The sequence below is a fragment of the Coturnix japonica genome, chromosome 3 (genome assembly GCF_001577835.2).
Source record: "Coturnix japonica isolate 7356 chromosome 3, Coturnix japonica 2.1, whole genome shotgun sequence".
Lineage (NCBI taxonomy): Eukaryota > Metazoa > Chordata > Aves > Galliformes > Phasianidae > Coturnix > Coturnix japonica.
The window spans coordinates 79,209,066-79,226,068 of NC_029518.1; the positions used below are offsets into that span (position 1 = coordinate 79,209,066).

General features: G+C 40.7%; 1 protein-coding gene across 12 annotated transcripts in view; it reads right to left on the bottom strand.

Annotated features, from left to right (window-relative positions):
* LOC107312099 (E3 SUMO-protein ligase ZNF451-like) overlaps positions 1–17,003 on the bottom strand; it is a 36,932-nt gene that overhangs the window by 4,868 nt on the left and 15,061 nt on the right. For 10 of the 12 annotated variants that reach the window (XM_032443529.1, XM_032443527.1, XM_015859216.2 and 7 more), the window contains 9 exons: positions 16,498–16,609; positions 15,600–15,750; positions 13,649–13,775; positions 12,163–12,316; positions 11,111–11,255; positions 8,903–10,557; positions 7,050–7,184; positions 6,229–6,359; positions 5,150–5,336 (listed from right to left, as the gene is read on the bottom strand). In XM_032443529.1, coding sequence (XP_032299420.1) covers positions 5,150–5,336; positions 6,229–6,359; positions 7,050–7,184; positions 8,903–10,557; positions 11,111–11,255; positions 12,163–12,316; positions 13,649–13,775; positions 15,600–15,750; positions 16,498–16,609 — 2,797 coding nt within the window. The remainder of the gene's footprint in view (positions 1–5,149; positions 5,337–6,228; positions 6,360–7,049; positions 7,185–8,902; positions 10,558–11,110; positions 11,256–12,162; positions 12,317–13,648; positions 13,776–15,599; positions 15,751–16,497; positions 16,610–17,003) is intronic. The other 2 variants (XM_032443528.1, XM_015859215.2) reach the window with 1 other exon arrangement.

The following is a 17,003-nucleotide window of genomic DNA, read 5'->3' on the forward strand; positions in this document are numbered from 1 at the left end:
CATATCACCAACCAAAGCAAACAAACGATAGTGGGCAGCATTTCATAGAATCATAAAATCATTTGAGTTGGAAGGGACCTTTAAAAGTCATCTAGTCTAAGTCCCCTGCAATGAACAGGGACATCTGAGCTTCATGATCCTTGAGGTCCCTTCCAACCCGGGTCATTCTTACTTTGTCACTTACTGTGACTTACAGCTAGAGCAGGCTGCTGATCCAGCCTGAGCTTGAATGTCCCCAGGGATGGGGTACACACCACAACTCTAAGCAACCCATTCACCACCCTTATCATAAACAACTTTTTTTCCTATATCCAATCTAAGTCTCACCTCTTTTCATTTGAAACCATTTCCCATTGTCCTGTGACAACAGGCCCTGCTAAAGAGTCCATCCCCTTCAGATACTGAAAAGTCACCATCAGGCCTCCCTGAAGCCACCTCTTCTCCAGGCTGAACAGCCCCAGCTCTCTCAGCCTGTCCTCATAGGAGAGCTGCTCCATCCCTTGGGTTGTTTTTGTGGCCCTCCTCTGGATGTTCTCCAACAGGTTCATATCTGTCCTGTGCTGAGGGCTCCACATCTGGATGCAGTACTCCAGGTGAGGCCTCACCAGTGCAGAGTAGAGGGGCAGCATCACCTCCCTTGACCTGCTGGCCACGCTTCTTCTGATGCAACCTAGGATACAGTTGGCTTCCACTGATGCAGTGTTGGAGCACAGCTCAGTTCTGCTTGCTCCTGACTTACCCAGCACAGGCCGTAGGGAAGCCTGAGGCCCATTTTTCCCAGAATACAGCAGATTACAAACTAAAGTGGATTTTACTGTCTATTAGAATAGTTATGAGCATTCAAACTATTTGTAGATGAGTTACTATTTTAGTTCACTTAGAAAGTCGATGACCTCAGCTATTAATTCAGGCCTCATCTTCCTGATTTTTTCTTTTCTTTTTTTTTTAATTTCCCAGTCACATCACTTTAATTACACTGCTGTAATAACATGGGGTACACATCCATATTGGAATGGAGGTATGTACAAACTGGTGTGCAAAACATTTAAATGTCTCTTAAGTTGCCTGTTCCATGATTTATCATTACTACTAATAAGCAATAACTGAATACTGCTGAGTAGTTACATCATGGACAATTTTGTTTAAATCACAGTTGAAGAAACACCACTCCACTGGCTACACCTGTAAGCAAACCTATTTCATTAGTACATATGGTTTGAAGCCTCTGGACATGAAAGCGTAGTTGAAACACAGTAAGTGGCAGGTGTCCAATCACAAACTGAGCTTTCCACATATTAATCTCAGTCCATAGAATACAGTGATCCCAAGTCAATGACTACAATAAATTGAACCAGAAGAGCTCAAGGAATCTATGAAATTCGAAAACAGATGACCTGCCTAGTTGGAGGGGGGAGGAAAAAAAATCAGTTCAGACTCAGAGGTGGTTCAAAAGCACGTTAGAAGTCTCATGAGCTACACTCTGCCTCCAGAGATCTCACAGCTGGTCATTATTTGATAGACTTCCAGCCCCCACCGAACTATATTAATGCATATTCAACTTCCCACAAAGGCAGCTGCTGGGCTCTTTTAAATCTTTGAGTTGGTAAAAGCTAACTCATGAAGAGGTCAGTAAATGACCAAAAGTTATCAAAGAGAAAACTAACTATGAAACTCATCAGTTGTCAATGAAAGAGATGGAACAATCAATTGATTAAACAGATCCATTTTTAAACCTGAAAAATCTGGGCTGACTTTCCAGTGTAGAGACCACAGTGATTAATCAAATGTTATTTGTAGAATGCCTGTATCCTGTGGCTGAACTCTGCTTCCAGGAGATGCTGGATTCTAGTCAATATGCTCTATGCAAGGATCACAGAATTACAGAATGTCTGAGGCTGGGAGGGGCCTCTGGAAGACATCTTGTCCTGTCCTCTGCTCAGGTATAGTCATTTACAACAACAGGTGCCCAGCCCAGTGTCCATGTATCTTTGGGGCACCTGCAAAAAGACGCTGAACTGGACAGGGATGGCTTCACCAGTGCTGAGTAAACAGGGAGTATCACCTCCCCCAACCTGCTGGTACAGTCCTCTGAATGCAGCTCAGGAAGCTGTTGGCTTTATTTGCTTCAAGAAACCATTTCTGGGTCATGGACAACTCCTGTCTGCCAGGACACCCAGGTCCTTTTCTGAGGAGCTGCTTTCCAGCTGTTTGACCCTCAGAGATGGGAGTAAACACAGTAACATTCCTTGAGAGATACTACAGCACTTCCCAAACCTCAGAAACCTGTTCTGGAAAGGGATAGTTAAACCGCCCCAGAACACAAGAGTCACCTCGTGTCCTGACACCGAAGTGTCAGCCTGAATCTGGATTAGCTGCCCACACGTCTCAGAATAATTCCTCTCCTCTGGCACTCTTCTCTCACAGCCTCCCCAGCTACTGCCACTCCCTCAGTAGTTTCCATCAGGTTTGCTGGTTCTCCAGTCACGCTGAAAACCAGATTTCCTTTCCCTGACTTTCATCCTCCTCTCTTACCTTCCCATACAAACACACCTCACGACTGTTTCACACATCAATCACACATGAATTAATTGCACCCTACCTCCCTTTCCCTCTCCTACATGCTGTCTCTGTCTTCTCAGTAAGTCCTTGTTTTATCAGTCTCTTTATCATCCCAATACACAGTGACATAAATATCACAAAGCTCTCTCACCAACTGTAGTCCCTTTTCCTTTTCACATCCAACATGTGAAGTTTTAGTGCTAACTTATAAGAATATCATTAAATTTACTTCATTCCGGAACGCAAAGACTACTTAGCCACAAAGGTGGCTATTCATCATGTACCTTTACAGCAATGTTCCTTGGCTTCCTTTTGTTCATTCCTTCTTCACTCAGTCCTTGTGGGTCCTTCCCCACATACTGCTCCCCAGTATCTATTATCTGATCTCTGTTTCCTTGTTAGGTGACATCATCCATAAATGCAAATGCAGTTGTGCCCTGCTAAGAGCTCAAAAACCCAGAAGGCCACCTCTTCCTCTATGCAAACTAAACCTTCATTCTGCCTATCTCTCCCTGCGGACCTTCATTCTGTGCAGCACGACTAAAAATAAAGCTCTATCCCCAGATCTTCTTTAACTGCATTGCTTTGAAACCGTGGCCAATATCATGGTGGTCACACAGACCTTCATCTCATCTTCATCTGAGACACCTCTCTAAAAGTTCACAATCAGGTTAAATTAAACAACAAAGCTTTGTTTGCATTGTCTGGATAGTAAGGTCTTCCCATTTCACCCACTTGGTTACAGTTCTTGTTGAGGCTCATTACCTTAAGTCTTAACATACTTCTTTCTCCCTAGGGCACGTATATATTTATATATTCAAATATACATCAAAGGGATGGCACTGACATAGCAAAGCTAGCAACAACTTCCTGTGATAGCAAAACACAAGGCCACAATAAAAGGGACTTTCTTATCAGCTCCTCCTGCTGTAGGTTGTGTCCATTGTGATAACTGCATAAATAAAGCAGTATAAGCAAAAACTGCAGTTCCTCTAGCAGGCATGGTGCAGCTACTGTGCATCACACTACAGATGCTCATGTCTTTTGTGTTAAGCTGCTTTGGACAGCAGGGGTTGGAGGCTGTAACCTAATCACCTGCAGTCTGACACTTGTGTTAACTGAAAATTCAGGAAAGCATCATATATCACAACATCGCTGGTTTTGACAACCTCATGAGGCAGCCACGCTCATAAAGAAGTCTCTTGACTTAAGAGCTCAAACAATTAAGTAACATGAACATGAGTTTCTGAGAGACACAGCTGAGCTGAAGTCCTCAACAGTCCTGCCCATATGCTTGATACCACTGGAAAGCAAACAAACCTTGTTTATATTTCCTCATATTCAGCTGCGTTTCTGCAACAGGACAACAGGTTAGACCAGCCCACTATACAAAGGCACAACTTTCCACCTCAGCCCTCTGATACTGGTCTTGCTACATACAAGAAGACTTGCAAATGCCTGCTGATGCTTCTGACCCATGCAGTGAAGCACGTATTCTGAGGTGGCTGCATCTTCTAAACTTTTCATAGATTCTTGGCCATGACACCAACTCACTGCCCTGACTACACAGTCCTGTTATCAAAACTGAGTTCTCCAACGTCCTGTTTTAATACAGGAACAGAGAAAACAGGCAATTTTTACTGCCTGGGTTCCACCCCATTGACACTGACAGCACAAGGGACCTGGGAATGGCTCAAGACAATTCTGTTCACTGTGGGTTTGCACAGGAACATGACGCATAAGATTCCAGCAACTTCTTGCTTATAATTGCTGGGATCTTTTGGTAACAAGCACACATACAACATTAGTGACATGCACAATGACCATGCAGTCAGTAAGTTCAAGCCTGGGGCCTCTCAACAGTCCCCAACACCATAATATTTATGTTAGATATTAACACAGTGGAGCACATGAAAAGAACACCTGAAGGAAAATTATAAATAGGAAAATTCAGTTCTTTTATGAAACCTTCAAGATGTTTTAAAATATTAGGAAGTATTTAAACACATCTCAGCCTCAGCATCCTTTGGATGAAAATAAGGTTGTTCAAAACTCTGATTATTCTATATAAAAACAGCGTAATCACTTAAGCATGGCATTAATTAGAGTATTAAAGGCCTTCATGGGTATTTTTCCTCCAAACAGGGGTGTGAGCCACGAGCCAGTGAAGACAAATAACAAGTGACTGGAGGTCAGCGCTTGGATGCAGGACAATCAGAGTTAAAACAGGCAGAGATTTTGGGAAATAGCAATGGCTTGAGCAGGGTCACAGCTGTCTCAGAGCACAAACCAAGCAAAGCAGATTTCAGTAGAAATCAATAAGTAAGCACATCACAGAGCTCTAAACAGCTCCTCTTCAGACAAAAAGGAGGTTTCAGACAGAAATAACTCTTTGTTTCAGATTTTGTTAGACAGAACAAAAATGGGAAGTTAAGTTTGGTTTCAAAATTCGTACCAAGCAAATCAATCTTCTGAGCTGCATTTCACTGCAACACAATACAAGAAGCACCAAGCAACAACTTGTTTTCATCAGCACAAGAGCTCAGTTATTTTATTGACACCTAGATTTCATTTGATGTTGACTTTCTACCTTTTGTGGTATCTGAAATGCTGTTTAGCAAGGCACACATCATGTCTCCTTCGATGTGATGGGGATTTAGAATGCGAACTGACCGCTGAGTCATCTTAAATTGAGCTTCCAGCTCCAGGAAGCTTTTGTCTCCAGAAAGTACAGTGAAAGGAATTTGCTTGGGCAGACGCTCATCCAGCCGACCAGCCTGCAAGGAAACAAACAACAGATGTTAAGACTGCACTTTTATCTAGTGGGCATTAGTTAGCTTTGTGTAATAACTTTTTGTAGGAAAATCTACAGCAACTTACTTCCACTTTTATTATATATGGAATTTATACTACCATGAAAGTTATTTTTTACTCAAAGGATGGTGAGGCACTAGAACAAGCTGTCTGATAAAACTTTAAACACTGCACTGGGGAGTCCTCACGATACCCCAGCTTCCTGCCCCTCATCTACACATCTCCCAACCCAAAGCCCTAGGTCTACTCAACATGGGCACTGCTCTTTGTCAGCTCAGCAGGGTCTCTGAAGCTGGCACCCACCCATGGCCATCTAGCTCCAGATTCAGGGTTTTTACTTCATTCTGAAACAGAAACTGTAACATCTGTTTTTTAAGCTCTTTTTTCTTCTTTCTTTTTTTTTTTTAATTCTTCACTTCCTAACCAGCTCCCACCTTTTCACAACAGACTGATGTCTTATATGTCTTACTTGGAATTACATCTGTATTCCTAAAGAAAGAAAATGTAGAGCATAGGGCAGGGTGATGTTGACAGCTATATTTACTATATTTACCGATGTAATTTATGTTGTGTGGTCTTCATGCAATCCATAATTCAATTCATAATTCCAATTCATATGGCAAGAGTAAAATGTATGACATTCAGGGTTACCCAAAGGTGTGAGGGGGTTCCTTCAGAATCGCTTCTCAACACACTGTCTCCACTCAGTTCAGCAATGGTTCTATAATCCTTTTTAGTGGACACAGAAGTTGTGTGAATCTCACAGCTAATAAGTACTTAATGTCAATGGCATACAACACCTGCCACCCTTCTCTCACACTAAAACAACAATAAAGACGGCACACACTAACTTACATGAACACAGAGTGCAAAGTCTGCTGCTTCTCTTCTGGTCCCACAACGCGGATGAAGGAAGAAACATCCGATCTTGTTGAGATAATTATAAATTTTGCACTGCACTGGAGGTTTCCAGTTACTGTATCCTCCTAAGCAATCAATCAAACAAAGAAACAAACAAAAAAGGATAGCAGTGTCACCATATATTAAGAATGCAAGGCAAAAGTAAAAGGTAAAACTGGCTTTAAAGACAAAATTTATTTTGTCAAATGTGACAGCTGGAAAAACTGCATTACCAAAAGCCCCAAAGCCCCTGTTGGGTTAGAAAGCCAAAAACGAAAAAGGAGTTAGCCTGATTCACTAGTGGAGGTGGACTACAAAATGAGTGACAGAAAACTGAATGTCTGAGAACAGAAACAACGTAGAACCTGGTCAATACAATGGGGGGAACTGAAAGGAAAGCTAGGATTGCATTAAAAAAAAAAACAAAAAACCACAAAAACACGAATAACAGACATAACTCAAGACGTATCGTTAAAAAACAACAGTCAGTTGTGCTGTTTGGAAAGCGCAGAAAAACATGAGACTGGGATATCATTGTATTTAAACGAACAGGAATTGTGTGCATTCGATAACTCCACAAACTACTGTTCTGGTCCCCATGAACCTTAGTACTCCTAAGCTTTGCAAAAATCCTTGTGACACTAATGAAAGACTAACATGTTCCTCAATACAAATTGAGACCAATTTAATGGCTAATCACTTTTAATTCTCTCAAGGAATCTCTGCTCAAACATGTATGTAAACTCACTCCTATGTTCTTCCTTTGATCACTTTACCTTGAAATCCCCAGATGAATGTTCCTTGGTTCAGGTTAGCTGGCAGCTGTGTGAAAAAGCTTCCCCAGTTGTCCAGATCCACCAACACAATGTGAGTCATGGTACTCAAGTAGTCGAGATCTGGAAGTTCACTATCTTCAATGAGATAAATAGGAACACTTTAAGTTTATTCAACTTTCCGGTCAACAAACATAAATCAATTCAGACACGTTTCTGAAACAATTAATGTATTAACCCACTATGTAAGCTAAAAGTCATAAAACATTATCCTATTTAGTGGCTGCATAGTTTCAGCACTGTTTTTAAATCAACTGAAGTATCATTTAGTAATAAATAGATTAGATAAAAGTAATAATTAAATTAGATAACTGACATAACTGACAGTAGAATCTAGCAGTATGATGACGTAAAACTGGATAGTTGACACAGAGAGCTACTTAACTGAGACACTGACATGTTCATTAGTATACTTAACATTTAGCTATGCTCTTCCTACTGTGGCAAATTTACAATAATATATTGCTTAAAACCATAATAGCTCATAAAATGTTTAGAAACATACTTTTTGCTGTATATTAATCAAAAGCATTATGACACTGTGGGAAATTAAAAATACTCCCAATTTTTGTACACCAAAGATACACCTTTGGCATTCCTGACGTCACTCTCAGAAGTGACACAAATTAAAAAAAATTTAAGCATGGACACTTCAGGCAAAGCCACTCACAGAATCACAGGAGTTGGAAGGGACCTCTAGAGATCATGGAGTCCAACCCCCCTGCCAAAGCAGGTTCCCTACACCACGTCGCACAGGTAGGCGTCCAGGCGGGTCTTGAATATCTCCAGAGAAGGAGACTCCACCACCTCCCTGGGCAGCCTGTTCCAGTGCTCCGTCACCCTCACCATAAAGAAGTTCTTGCGCACATTCATGCGGAACTTCCTATGCTCCAGTTTCTGCCCATTTGCCCTTGTCCTGTCTCCACACACTGCTGAAAAGAGTCTGGCCTCCCAAGTCTGCCCCCCACACCTCAGATATTTATAGACCTGGATCAGGTCCTCTCTCAGTCTTCTTTTCTCATGGCTAAACAGACCCAGTTCACTTAGCCTTTCTTCATAGGGGAGATGCTCCAGGCACTTCACCATCTTAGTGGCCCTCCGCTGGATTCTTTCCAAGAGATCCCTGTCTATTTTGTACTGGGAAGCCCAGAACTGGACACAATATTCCAGACAAGGCCTTAACAGGGCAGAGTAGAGGGGGAGGATCACCTCCCTTGACCTGCTGGCCACACTCTTTTTAATGCACCCCAGAATGCCATTGGCTTTTTTGGCTACAAGGGCACACTGCTGGCTCATGGTGAACTCATACTGTGAACAGAAATTCTCAGCTGAGATTATTTTTTTGCAAGCTAGGCACAAGTGAAAAGGCGCTGTAATAACAGGACTGCCTACACAGAAAGCACCTCCAGCCTCACCAATTTATACACACAAAGGAGCAAAGTTTCCTTGTGTGGGTATTTTACTGCACTTTCACATTTCTAGGAGTTCAATATCCACTCAGGGTCCTGAATTGTTGTTCTCCTTTTATCATCAAATTATGCTCCCAAGTAAGTTGAAAAATTACACTTGAGAGCCTTTGGACTGAAACATTTCTCCGCTTTCTCTTTTCAAAACTTATAATTCATAAGGTATAAAGCAATAGAATTAGATCTCAAGTATTCAAAATGTAACTTTGACAATAAAAATAAGTTCTGAGCTGACTTACAGATTGGACACAGGCAAATGATACATCTCGTACTGGCATCAAAACAGTGTGATATTTTTCTAATATAAAAATACCTCTAATTTCTACAGACCCTCACCAGGCTCTTTGCAGCATGCTGAATTTTCAGTTCTTCCTTTCTTTCCATGGGTCGTTCCCTTCAGGGGAGGAGACTGTGATCTTCCCTGAGTCTTGGATGAATTTGCATGAAATTTCAGTTCATGGGTCCTTTTGTCCACACAAGCCCCACTTGCTGCGAATTTGAATACTGCATTTTCTGGTTCTGACGCGAAACTTGATACATCGGGTTTCTGTAGGAAGCAGTGTTTCATGTGATAGTGCTGATGTGCACTCTGAATATCGTCAAAATTTTTGTTGCATGCGGCACATCTCACAACATACACGTCTCGCTTACTTCTCACCGATGTGTGGCTGCTGAGATGACTGTTCAGATCTGCAAAACTCTGTGCAGTTGCAGAACACAAACAGCAGCGAAACCATAATTTTCCCTCCTGCAGCATGGCTTTCTGACAGTTCATGTAATCGTTCCTCCTGTTTACTTTGGAGACATAAGATGTCCGGCAACCACAGGTTAAAAAGTCTCCATTTTCTTCTGGGAGGAAGTCATCTTCTATTTTTATTGATATTTCCGCCTGCTCAGGCACAAATACATAGTCCGTGCTGTGAGAGTCCTTATAGTGGATTAGAAACTCTTCTTCTGTGTCAAAAAAGAGATTGCCGCAAAGGCCACAGAAGTATTTAATTTTTATTTCTCCATTATGATGCTCCTGGAAGTGTCGCTGCAGCGTTCCTACTTTCCGGAAGTGGTTTTTACACAATCCACAGCAATATCTGTGAAATGTGTGGCTTTCTAGGGACATACAATGCTGCTTAACGCTGTCTTCAGATTCAAACATCTCCTCACAAACACGGCACTGCCATTTTCCCAGATGAGGACTTTTTTCAGGAGAGATTTCCACAGGGCTAGGAATGGACTCTTTCCTTTCATCTTTGGAAACGTACACTGTGTCAGAGGCTGAGGGCACAGGTTCATCTTCCAGAGCTTCCTGCTCATAATAGTAACTATGTCCGCCATGGAACTCAGTCACGTGTCTCATAATATCCTCTTCTTTGAGAAGATCTACAGAGCACGCTCTGCACCAGTAAAGAAAGTTAGTCAAGTGTGCCCCTCCATGGAACCGGCTCATATGCAGGCGGATGATACTTGAGTTTTCAGCAAGCTTTCCACATACAGCACATTTGTGACAGATCCTATTTGCTGACAAAATGTGTTTTTCTACTGACTCTTCTGTAAGAAACTTCTGAAGGCATTCACAAAACCAGGCTTTCACTTTGCAAGCACTGCCTTGGCTTTGGTTTCCGACATGATCTTCACTGTTTTTTTTTAAATCACTTTTCCGTTTTGCAGGAGTAAATTCATTTTCAGTGGCTGACTCATTCGAGCCCAAATGTCTCTTCAGCAGCGGCCTTGACCAATCCACAGTATGGCACAAATGAGATGCATTTTTATTTTTTTCATTGATATGACAGAACATCAAGATGGACTCTTCCATCGTAGTAAGAACTTTAACGTTATGTTTAGTGCTTTGCTTATGCTGCAAGATCTGATTCTCATCAGAAAGCAGCTTATCACAGTTCTCACAGTGACCTTTTGTTCTGAATATCTCTGCAACCTGGGAGATCCTCTTCTTGGACACTGCCATAGGGCCAGAATTACGACAACGTGTTCTAGTGTGGATTAAAAATATATGCATTATATATATCATAAAGGTGTATATCATAATCAGAAACATTTTTAAACTTTGAGATATACCTGGAAATTTTACCTAGTATCTACAGCAACAGCGTGGGTAAGTAGTGCCCTCAGTTTATTTTTGCTGACTCAGTAGCTTGTCAACACTGCCTAGCTAGTCTGCATTTTAAAGAGAATTAAGTATTAATTCCCAACACTAGCACTTGGATGGATGCTCTACTTTGCTCATGCAGTACATCTTAGAAATCAAATGCTTAATACTTAGAAGAGATCAACGAAGTTCTGTTGTTTTCTGTCACAAGAAGCAACAAAAGGAATATAAACTTTAACCAGTGATTTTATGAATCAAGAGAAAGTAGGAACATGGAAAAGGAGGGTTTTTGTTTTGGATAGTCTACCCAGTAAGACGGCCCTAGGTGCTCTGAATTTCTGTAGCACCACTACATAACACATCTGTGTCAGTTATATAAACACACTGGTTATCAGTTATGCATGTTCACATTATAATGACAGCTGCCTCTCACAAACCTGAAATGAGCTGTTAATTCCATATGGGACCGTAGTATCTGTAAGCAGGACATACATTTCACTTGGAAGGGAACCTCTTTGCAGAGTGATATCAGCAGCTTCTTTGCATAGGATGGGAAAGGTAGAGGAGAATCAGCCTTCATTTCTACAGTGCAGAATGGCAGAAAGCACAGTCACATCTTAAGAGTTTTCACAATATTCCAGCTTTCAGATATTTCTAGAATTATATTTGTCAAGAGGTTCAGAACTCAAGTTACTATGAGTCAGCTGAGCTCCGTTATTTCTGCAATGGGATCATTACTTACAAATGCTATTTTAATTTTTTGCTTAATAAGATGTAATGATCAGTAGGAAATGACTTCAGTTTAAGTCTTTCAATCACGGCCCATGCTGACATTAATACTGAAGACCTACTCTTTCAAACAAAAAGAATAAAAAAGGGAGTACTTTAAGTGCCATCCATCTCTATTTTGTGCTATTCATCTATTCAAAGCAATAGGTCACCAGTAATTTTTTTTTTTTAAAAAAACCTACAACCCAATCTCAAAACATCTCCAAGTCAGCAAATTCATAATTAGCATCTGAATTGAGAATTAGATGGGGAACATACAAGAGAACTCCAAACCACAAAGCAGGTGGATGTTTCCAAGAACATGACAGTACTGTCTCAGCCTGCAGGAAGATCCTCAAAGCTCATCCTTACTGTGTACTTCCTGCAGCCTCTCTGGGGGAGGGCAGAAGTGACAAAAGCTAAATTATCTAAAACAAGGCATCTTCTTGAAAAATAATTCCGTCTACTTCTAATCTGTTTCAGCCACTTACCCAAGATTAAATGTTCTGTAAGAGGGGATGCTTTTAAGTTTATAAGGCACATATTCAATATTTTTTTTAAGATCTTATATAATATGCAAGTCCTTAAAAGAGAAACAAGAATTTCTTACACTTAAAACATTAAGCTTTTTACATAGCAGAAAAATATAAGTCATATTACATGAAGTATAAATTATCAGAAAGAATGAGAAGCACACTAAGTACATTTAGCAGCAACACACCATTCAATTTAAAAAGCTGGAGGAAGTGGTTCTTTCCTGACATATGCTTCAAGCATTCATCTCTTTTGGTGAAGAGGAGGAAGCAGCATGGACATGCAAAACACTGAATATGTTGTGGAGGGAGATCTTTTTCATGTCCATCATTTTGATTTAGCTGGAAAATAAAATGATCTGATGAGAAGAAACACAGAATCAATGAAGGAATCCCATTTCTTTTCACATCTTTCCATTCCTTTCCACCTCTGTAGCAACGTTTGCACTTTTAGATTCTCAGCTACCGCATGTACGTTTATTCCCAAGCTATTTGCTCCAGCTTGTTAAACACGAGAGGAATGGCCAAACTTTTACATCAACTTCAATATCTGCATCAACGGGCAAAGCTCTTTAATGCTACTTATTTTTTTGCTTATTCTTCCCTTCTTCTGTCTCCCTGAAGAATCTTCATGATCGGTTTTTGCTTTCTTGTTATTCCCCTTTCCTTCCACATCAAAATAATTCCAACCTTTTGCCTGCTGCAAGAGGCAGTGCTTTTGACCTGTAACTGCTGCTACTGCCCACAGGCATACCACGGGCACACAACTTGGAATAAAAGGAAAAAGAGCAGGGACAAACTATGTTGCAACCTGTCAGGCTTGCCAGATATGATCATGTATCAAGAGTTGCTGCTGCCACCTTAAATAAGTCTGATTTCACAATATTTAGTATTTCCCTTGAATTCAATAGGCTAGGTGGGTAAACAACAATATATGTTATTAAAACACTAAATTTTGAAACTGTTACCCATTACGTAATTCAGAATCAGATTGCTTAAATAAAACCATGCACACTGAAGTTAGCATCTGAGCATCTGTCATGAAGCTCAAGGGAAAGACAGATGACATTATAAAAGCAAGAAAGGAAAAGAATGGAGGTAGGGAACAACAAAAGCAAACCCCAATTCTATTAGCTTATACTCTAATCAAAACTCAAATACTACATTATCTTGTTCCCTTCTGCAAGTTAACTAGCATGTAGCGTCAGACATGTATCAACGGAGACACTGTAGACTGCAAAGAATCAACTGCAGCTGAGTCACACAAGTTTCTTCTCTAACTCTGTCACCTCTTTTTTTAATCTCCTTTTTTGTTGCTCTTCATACCTCTTCTTATTTCACTTTAATTTCTTATCTTCATCTTTCTTAGTTCCGGAGACACAAATAAAGGGGAATAGCTATTGATAACACCAACAAGGATCAAAGGATCAAGACAAAACTGCAGTTGTCTTTGGTGTACACCACAGAGTACAATATAATGGTCAGAGTTAAGGGGAGTACTGTCAGGATACACAAGGCATTTGAAACGCTGAAGAGTTAAGAAAAAACTATTTGCAAGAACAACCAATGGAGAGTGGAAGGAAGAGGGTTGAAAGAGAAAATGTTCATAATTACATGTCTTGATAACCCTCTATTATGTTCAGTCAGATGAGTTACTTATCCTTATGGTCTTGCCTTAGATAAAAGATGATCACTGTACTGCTGAAAGGTTGAAAATATTTGGCAGCATATCACACAGGCAACAGCATTATTTGGGGGTCCAAGTAATGTGACTGTTGGGTCACAAGGAGAATGATCAAACCTAGAGAGGAAGAAATAATTAACAAACTAGTACCCTTGTGACAGTTTAAAAATATATGTACATATGTTCTTATAGGAAAGAATTAGGTCTTTTGAAACTACTGGACAAAAACCTGACAAACCAACCTGAACTGCAGCATTCCTCAGTCTGCCTATCATTAGCTTTATCAGTTGAAATAGCTCACATGAAAGCGATCCTCTCTGCAGCTAACAAGTTATAGTGATATGTTAGTAGAGGAATCACCCTGTTTTTAAGAGAATTAAGTCTCAATTTCCTACAAATCTGTACTTTGTTTGTTTGTTTCTGTGTTTGTTTTTTAAACTTCCCTGCATTGGTTTTGGCTGAGAGAGAGTTAATTTCCTATACCATAGCTACGTTTTGGACCCATGAGCAAAGCTATATGTTGGTTGATAGCACAGGCATGTTCTAGCTGTTATTAAGAAGTACTGCCAAAGAACCAAGGTCTTTTCAGTTTCCCATGCTGCCCTGCCAGCAAGGAGCTGGCAGAAGGGAAGGAACAGAACCTGGACAGCTAACTTCAACTGGCCAACAGGATGTCCGCTCCACATGGCCTGCTTCAGAATGAAAGCTGGCGAAAAGAAGGAGGATGGGGAAGACATCTGGAGTTGCAGCATTTATCTTGCCAAGTAACCACTGTGATGGAGCTCCGCTTTCCTCAAAACGGCTGAACATTTTTCTGCTGAGGGGAAGTAGTGAATTAATTCCTTGTTTTCCCTTGCTTGCAAACACAGCTTTTGCTTTCTCTGGTAAGCTAAATTCACTGGAACCTGAGTTTTCTCCCACAGAATGAAGTTTGGAAGGGCCTTCTGGAGATCATCGCATCCATATCCCTACTAAACTAGTTCCCTAGAGTAGTTACACAGGAAAGCAATCAGGCACGCTTTGGAGTATTTTCAGAGAAGACTCCAGACCCTCTCTTGGAAGCTTGTTCCAGCACTCTGTAACCCTCCAAGTAAAGAAGTTCTTTCTTATGTTCAGATGGAACTTCCTATGTTCCAGTTTGTGCCCTTTGCCCCTTGTCCTGCCACCAGGCACCACAAAAAAGGCCTTGGCCACATCCACTTGACTCCTGCATATTAGATACTTATAAACATTGATAAAGACGCTCTCTCAGGCTGAACAGTGCTCTAGTCAGCCCTGGGACCCTTCTACGGACTCCTCTCTAAAAGTTCCTTGTCTTTCTTAACTGATGAGGAGCCCAGAACTGGACACAGTACTCCAGGTGTGATCTCGCCAGGACAGAACAGAGGGGAAGGTTCACCTCCCTCAACTTGCTAGCCACACTTCTTTACACATCACAGGATACCGTAGGCTTCCTTGCCCACAAGGGCACACCACTGGCTCATGGTCAACCTGTTGTCCACCAGAACACCTGGGTCCTTCTCTGCACAGCTCCTTTCCAGGACAGCCCATAACCTGTACTGAGCATGTGGTTACTCCTCCCCACATGTAGAACTCCACACTTGCTCTTGAGGAACCTCATAAGGTTCCTTTCATTTGGAGCATCTTTTTAACCCTACTATCAAGTTTTATACAGCTCATTACGTACTTAGTGTGCTGCCCCTTTTTCAAGTTTGGATAAAGAAGAAATACAAATGGCATACTTAAATTCGGAATGGAAAAACAGCCAACAAGTGAAGAACCTCAAATCAGTAAGTTACATCACCTGTACAAAATCTGCAACACATTACTGTGCTCTCCAAATGGAATTTTATCACTATAGGAAGTTTAAAATAGATTCAATGCAGGTGTTTGAAGTTCACATACACTCTTTCACTATTATTTCTCATAATACGTCCTCACCTTTTCAGATGACCTAGGAGCAGATGGCCATTGTCAAACTTTCTGTTGCAGTGCATCACAGGACATGAAATGGGATTTCTGTTGACTTGCATCTGACCTGCTCTCTGACAAACACCCCTTCTTCCACTGTTAACAGTGCCCGGTTTAAGACCTGCGTTATGAAACAAAACATTTGACCACGGTCTCAGTTATAGACTTAAAAACTTACAGAAAACACAAACCCCAAAGCATTTAGAAAACACTTTGATTCTTAAAAGCATGCTGGCAGTGACTGTAATGCAATTCTACAACAAGACGTCTCTTCTTTCAGTTAAAGAATCTGCCTCTTCAATACCCAAGAAGACTTCTAATACTGACATACTTCCACAAGGTCTTACAGGAAATAACTTATATTCCTTTTATATTAAAAAAAGAAACACAAAAAAAAAATATTTTTAACAGAAGTTATACCTACGTAGGCATATTTTTTCTGAGCAACAGTACAATAGTAATATTTTTCTGACAACTTTGCTGGTAAAAATAGCTAACATTGCATGAATACCTTTTACATTTCATATATTTAATTTCCTTGGCAACAAAACACTAGTTTAGTTTTTGAGGAATACTCTAGCAAAGTTAATACACTAAGATTTGGTTATGTCTCCAGGGCACCTGCAAGCTCAACACCAGTACAGCTTAAGGCAGTTATCGGGTGTTCTATTCTGCAGTGCAGCACTTAGAAATAATCTTAAGAGAAATCTCAAAAATAATATTAAGCGAATTAGCGGTGTCTTCAAAATGATGCCACTGATACCTCTTTTCAACATAGCCAAATAAATGTTAATTTCTCCTGCATGTATTTACTTACAATCTTTGGTTCCTTACTGCATATTTGAAATCTCATCTCTCCTATTCTTACCTGGCATTTTTAACCATTGGTTCACACATAATCTTGCAGCTTCAGTGTCACTGTGTTCCCGAATAAATTCTAGTTCCTGCAGCCCGTGAGCATACTGAGAATCAACTTTCTCCTGACGGGGAAAACATAAGGCAAAGTGCTGATCAGTTTTTATTCATAAGACCAAGATTAAGTACGTAAACCAAGCAAAACTTTCAAAATTTACATGTGTCTCTCCACAGCTGCACAGCAGGTTCTTGCCTCCAATATCCCAGAATGTGTTCTGTTAAAAGGTCTCCATGCCAAGCATGGAAACTCTGCTTTCTGTCCATAAGACGGGAAAGGTTACGATAAGGTTACGATAAAGTGTTATTATCCCTTCCCTCCCCCCAGATAATGACAAAAAGTCAGGTAAATACAGGGTTATGCGTGCTGGTGGTAAGCAGTGAATACTCAGATGTACTGCAATCAAATGGCAGTCTCTTCAGCACCTTCCTGCTTCTTTTCAGTCATGCTATATATATATA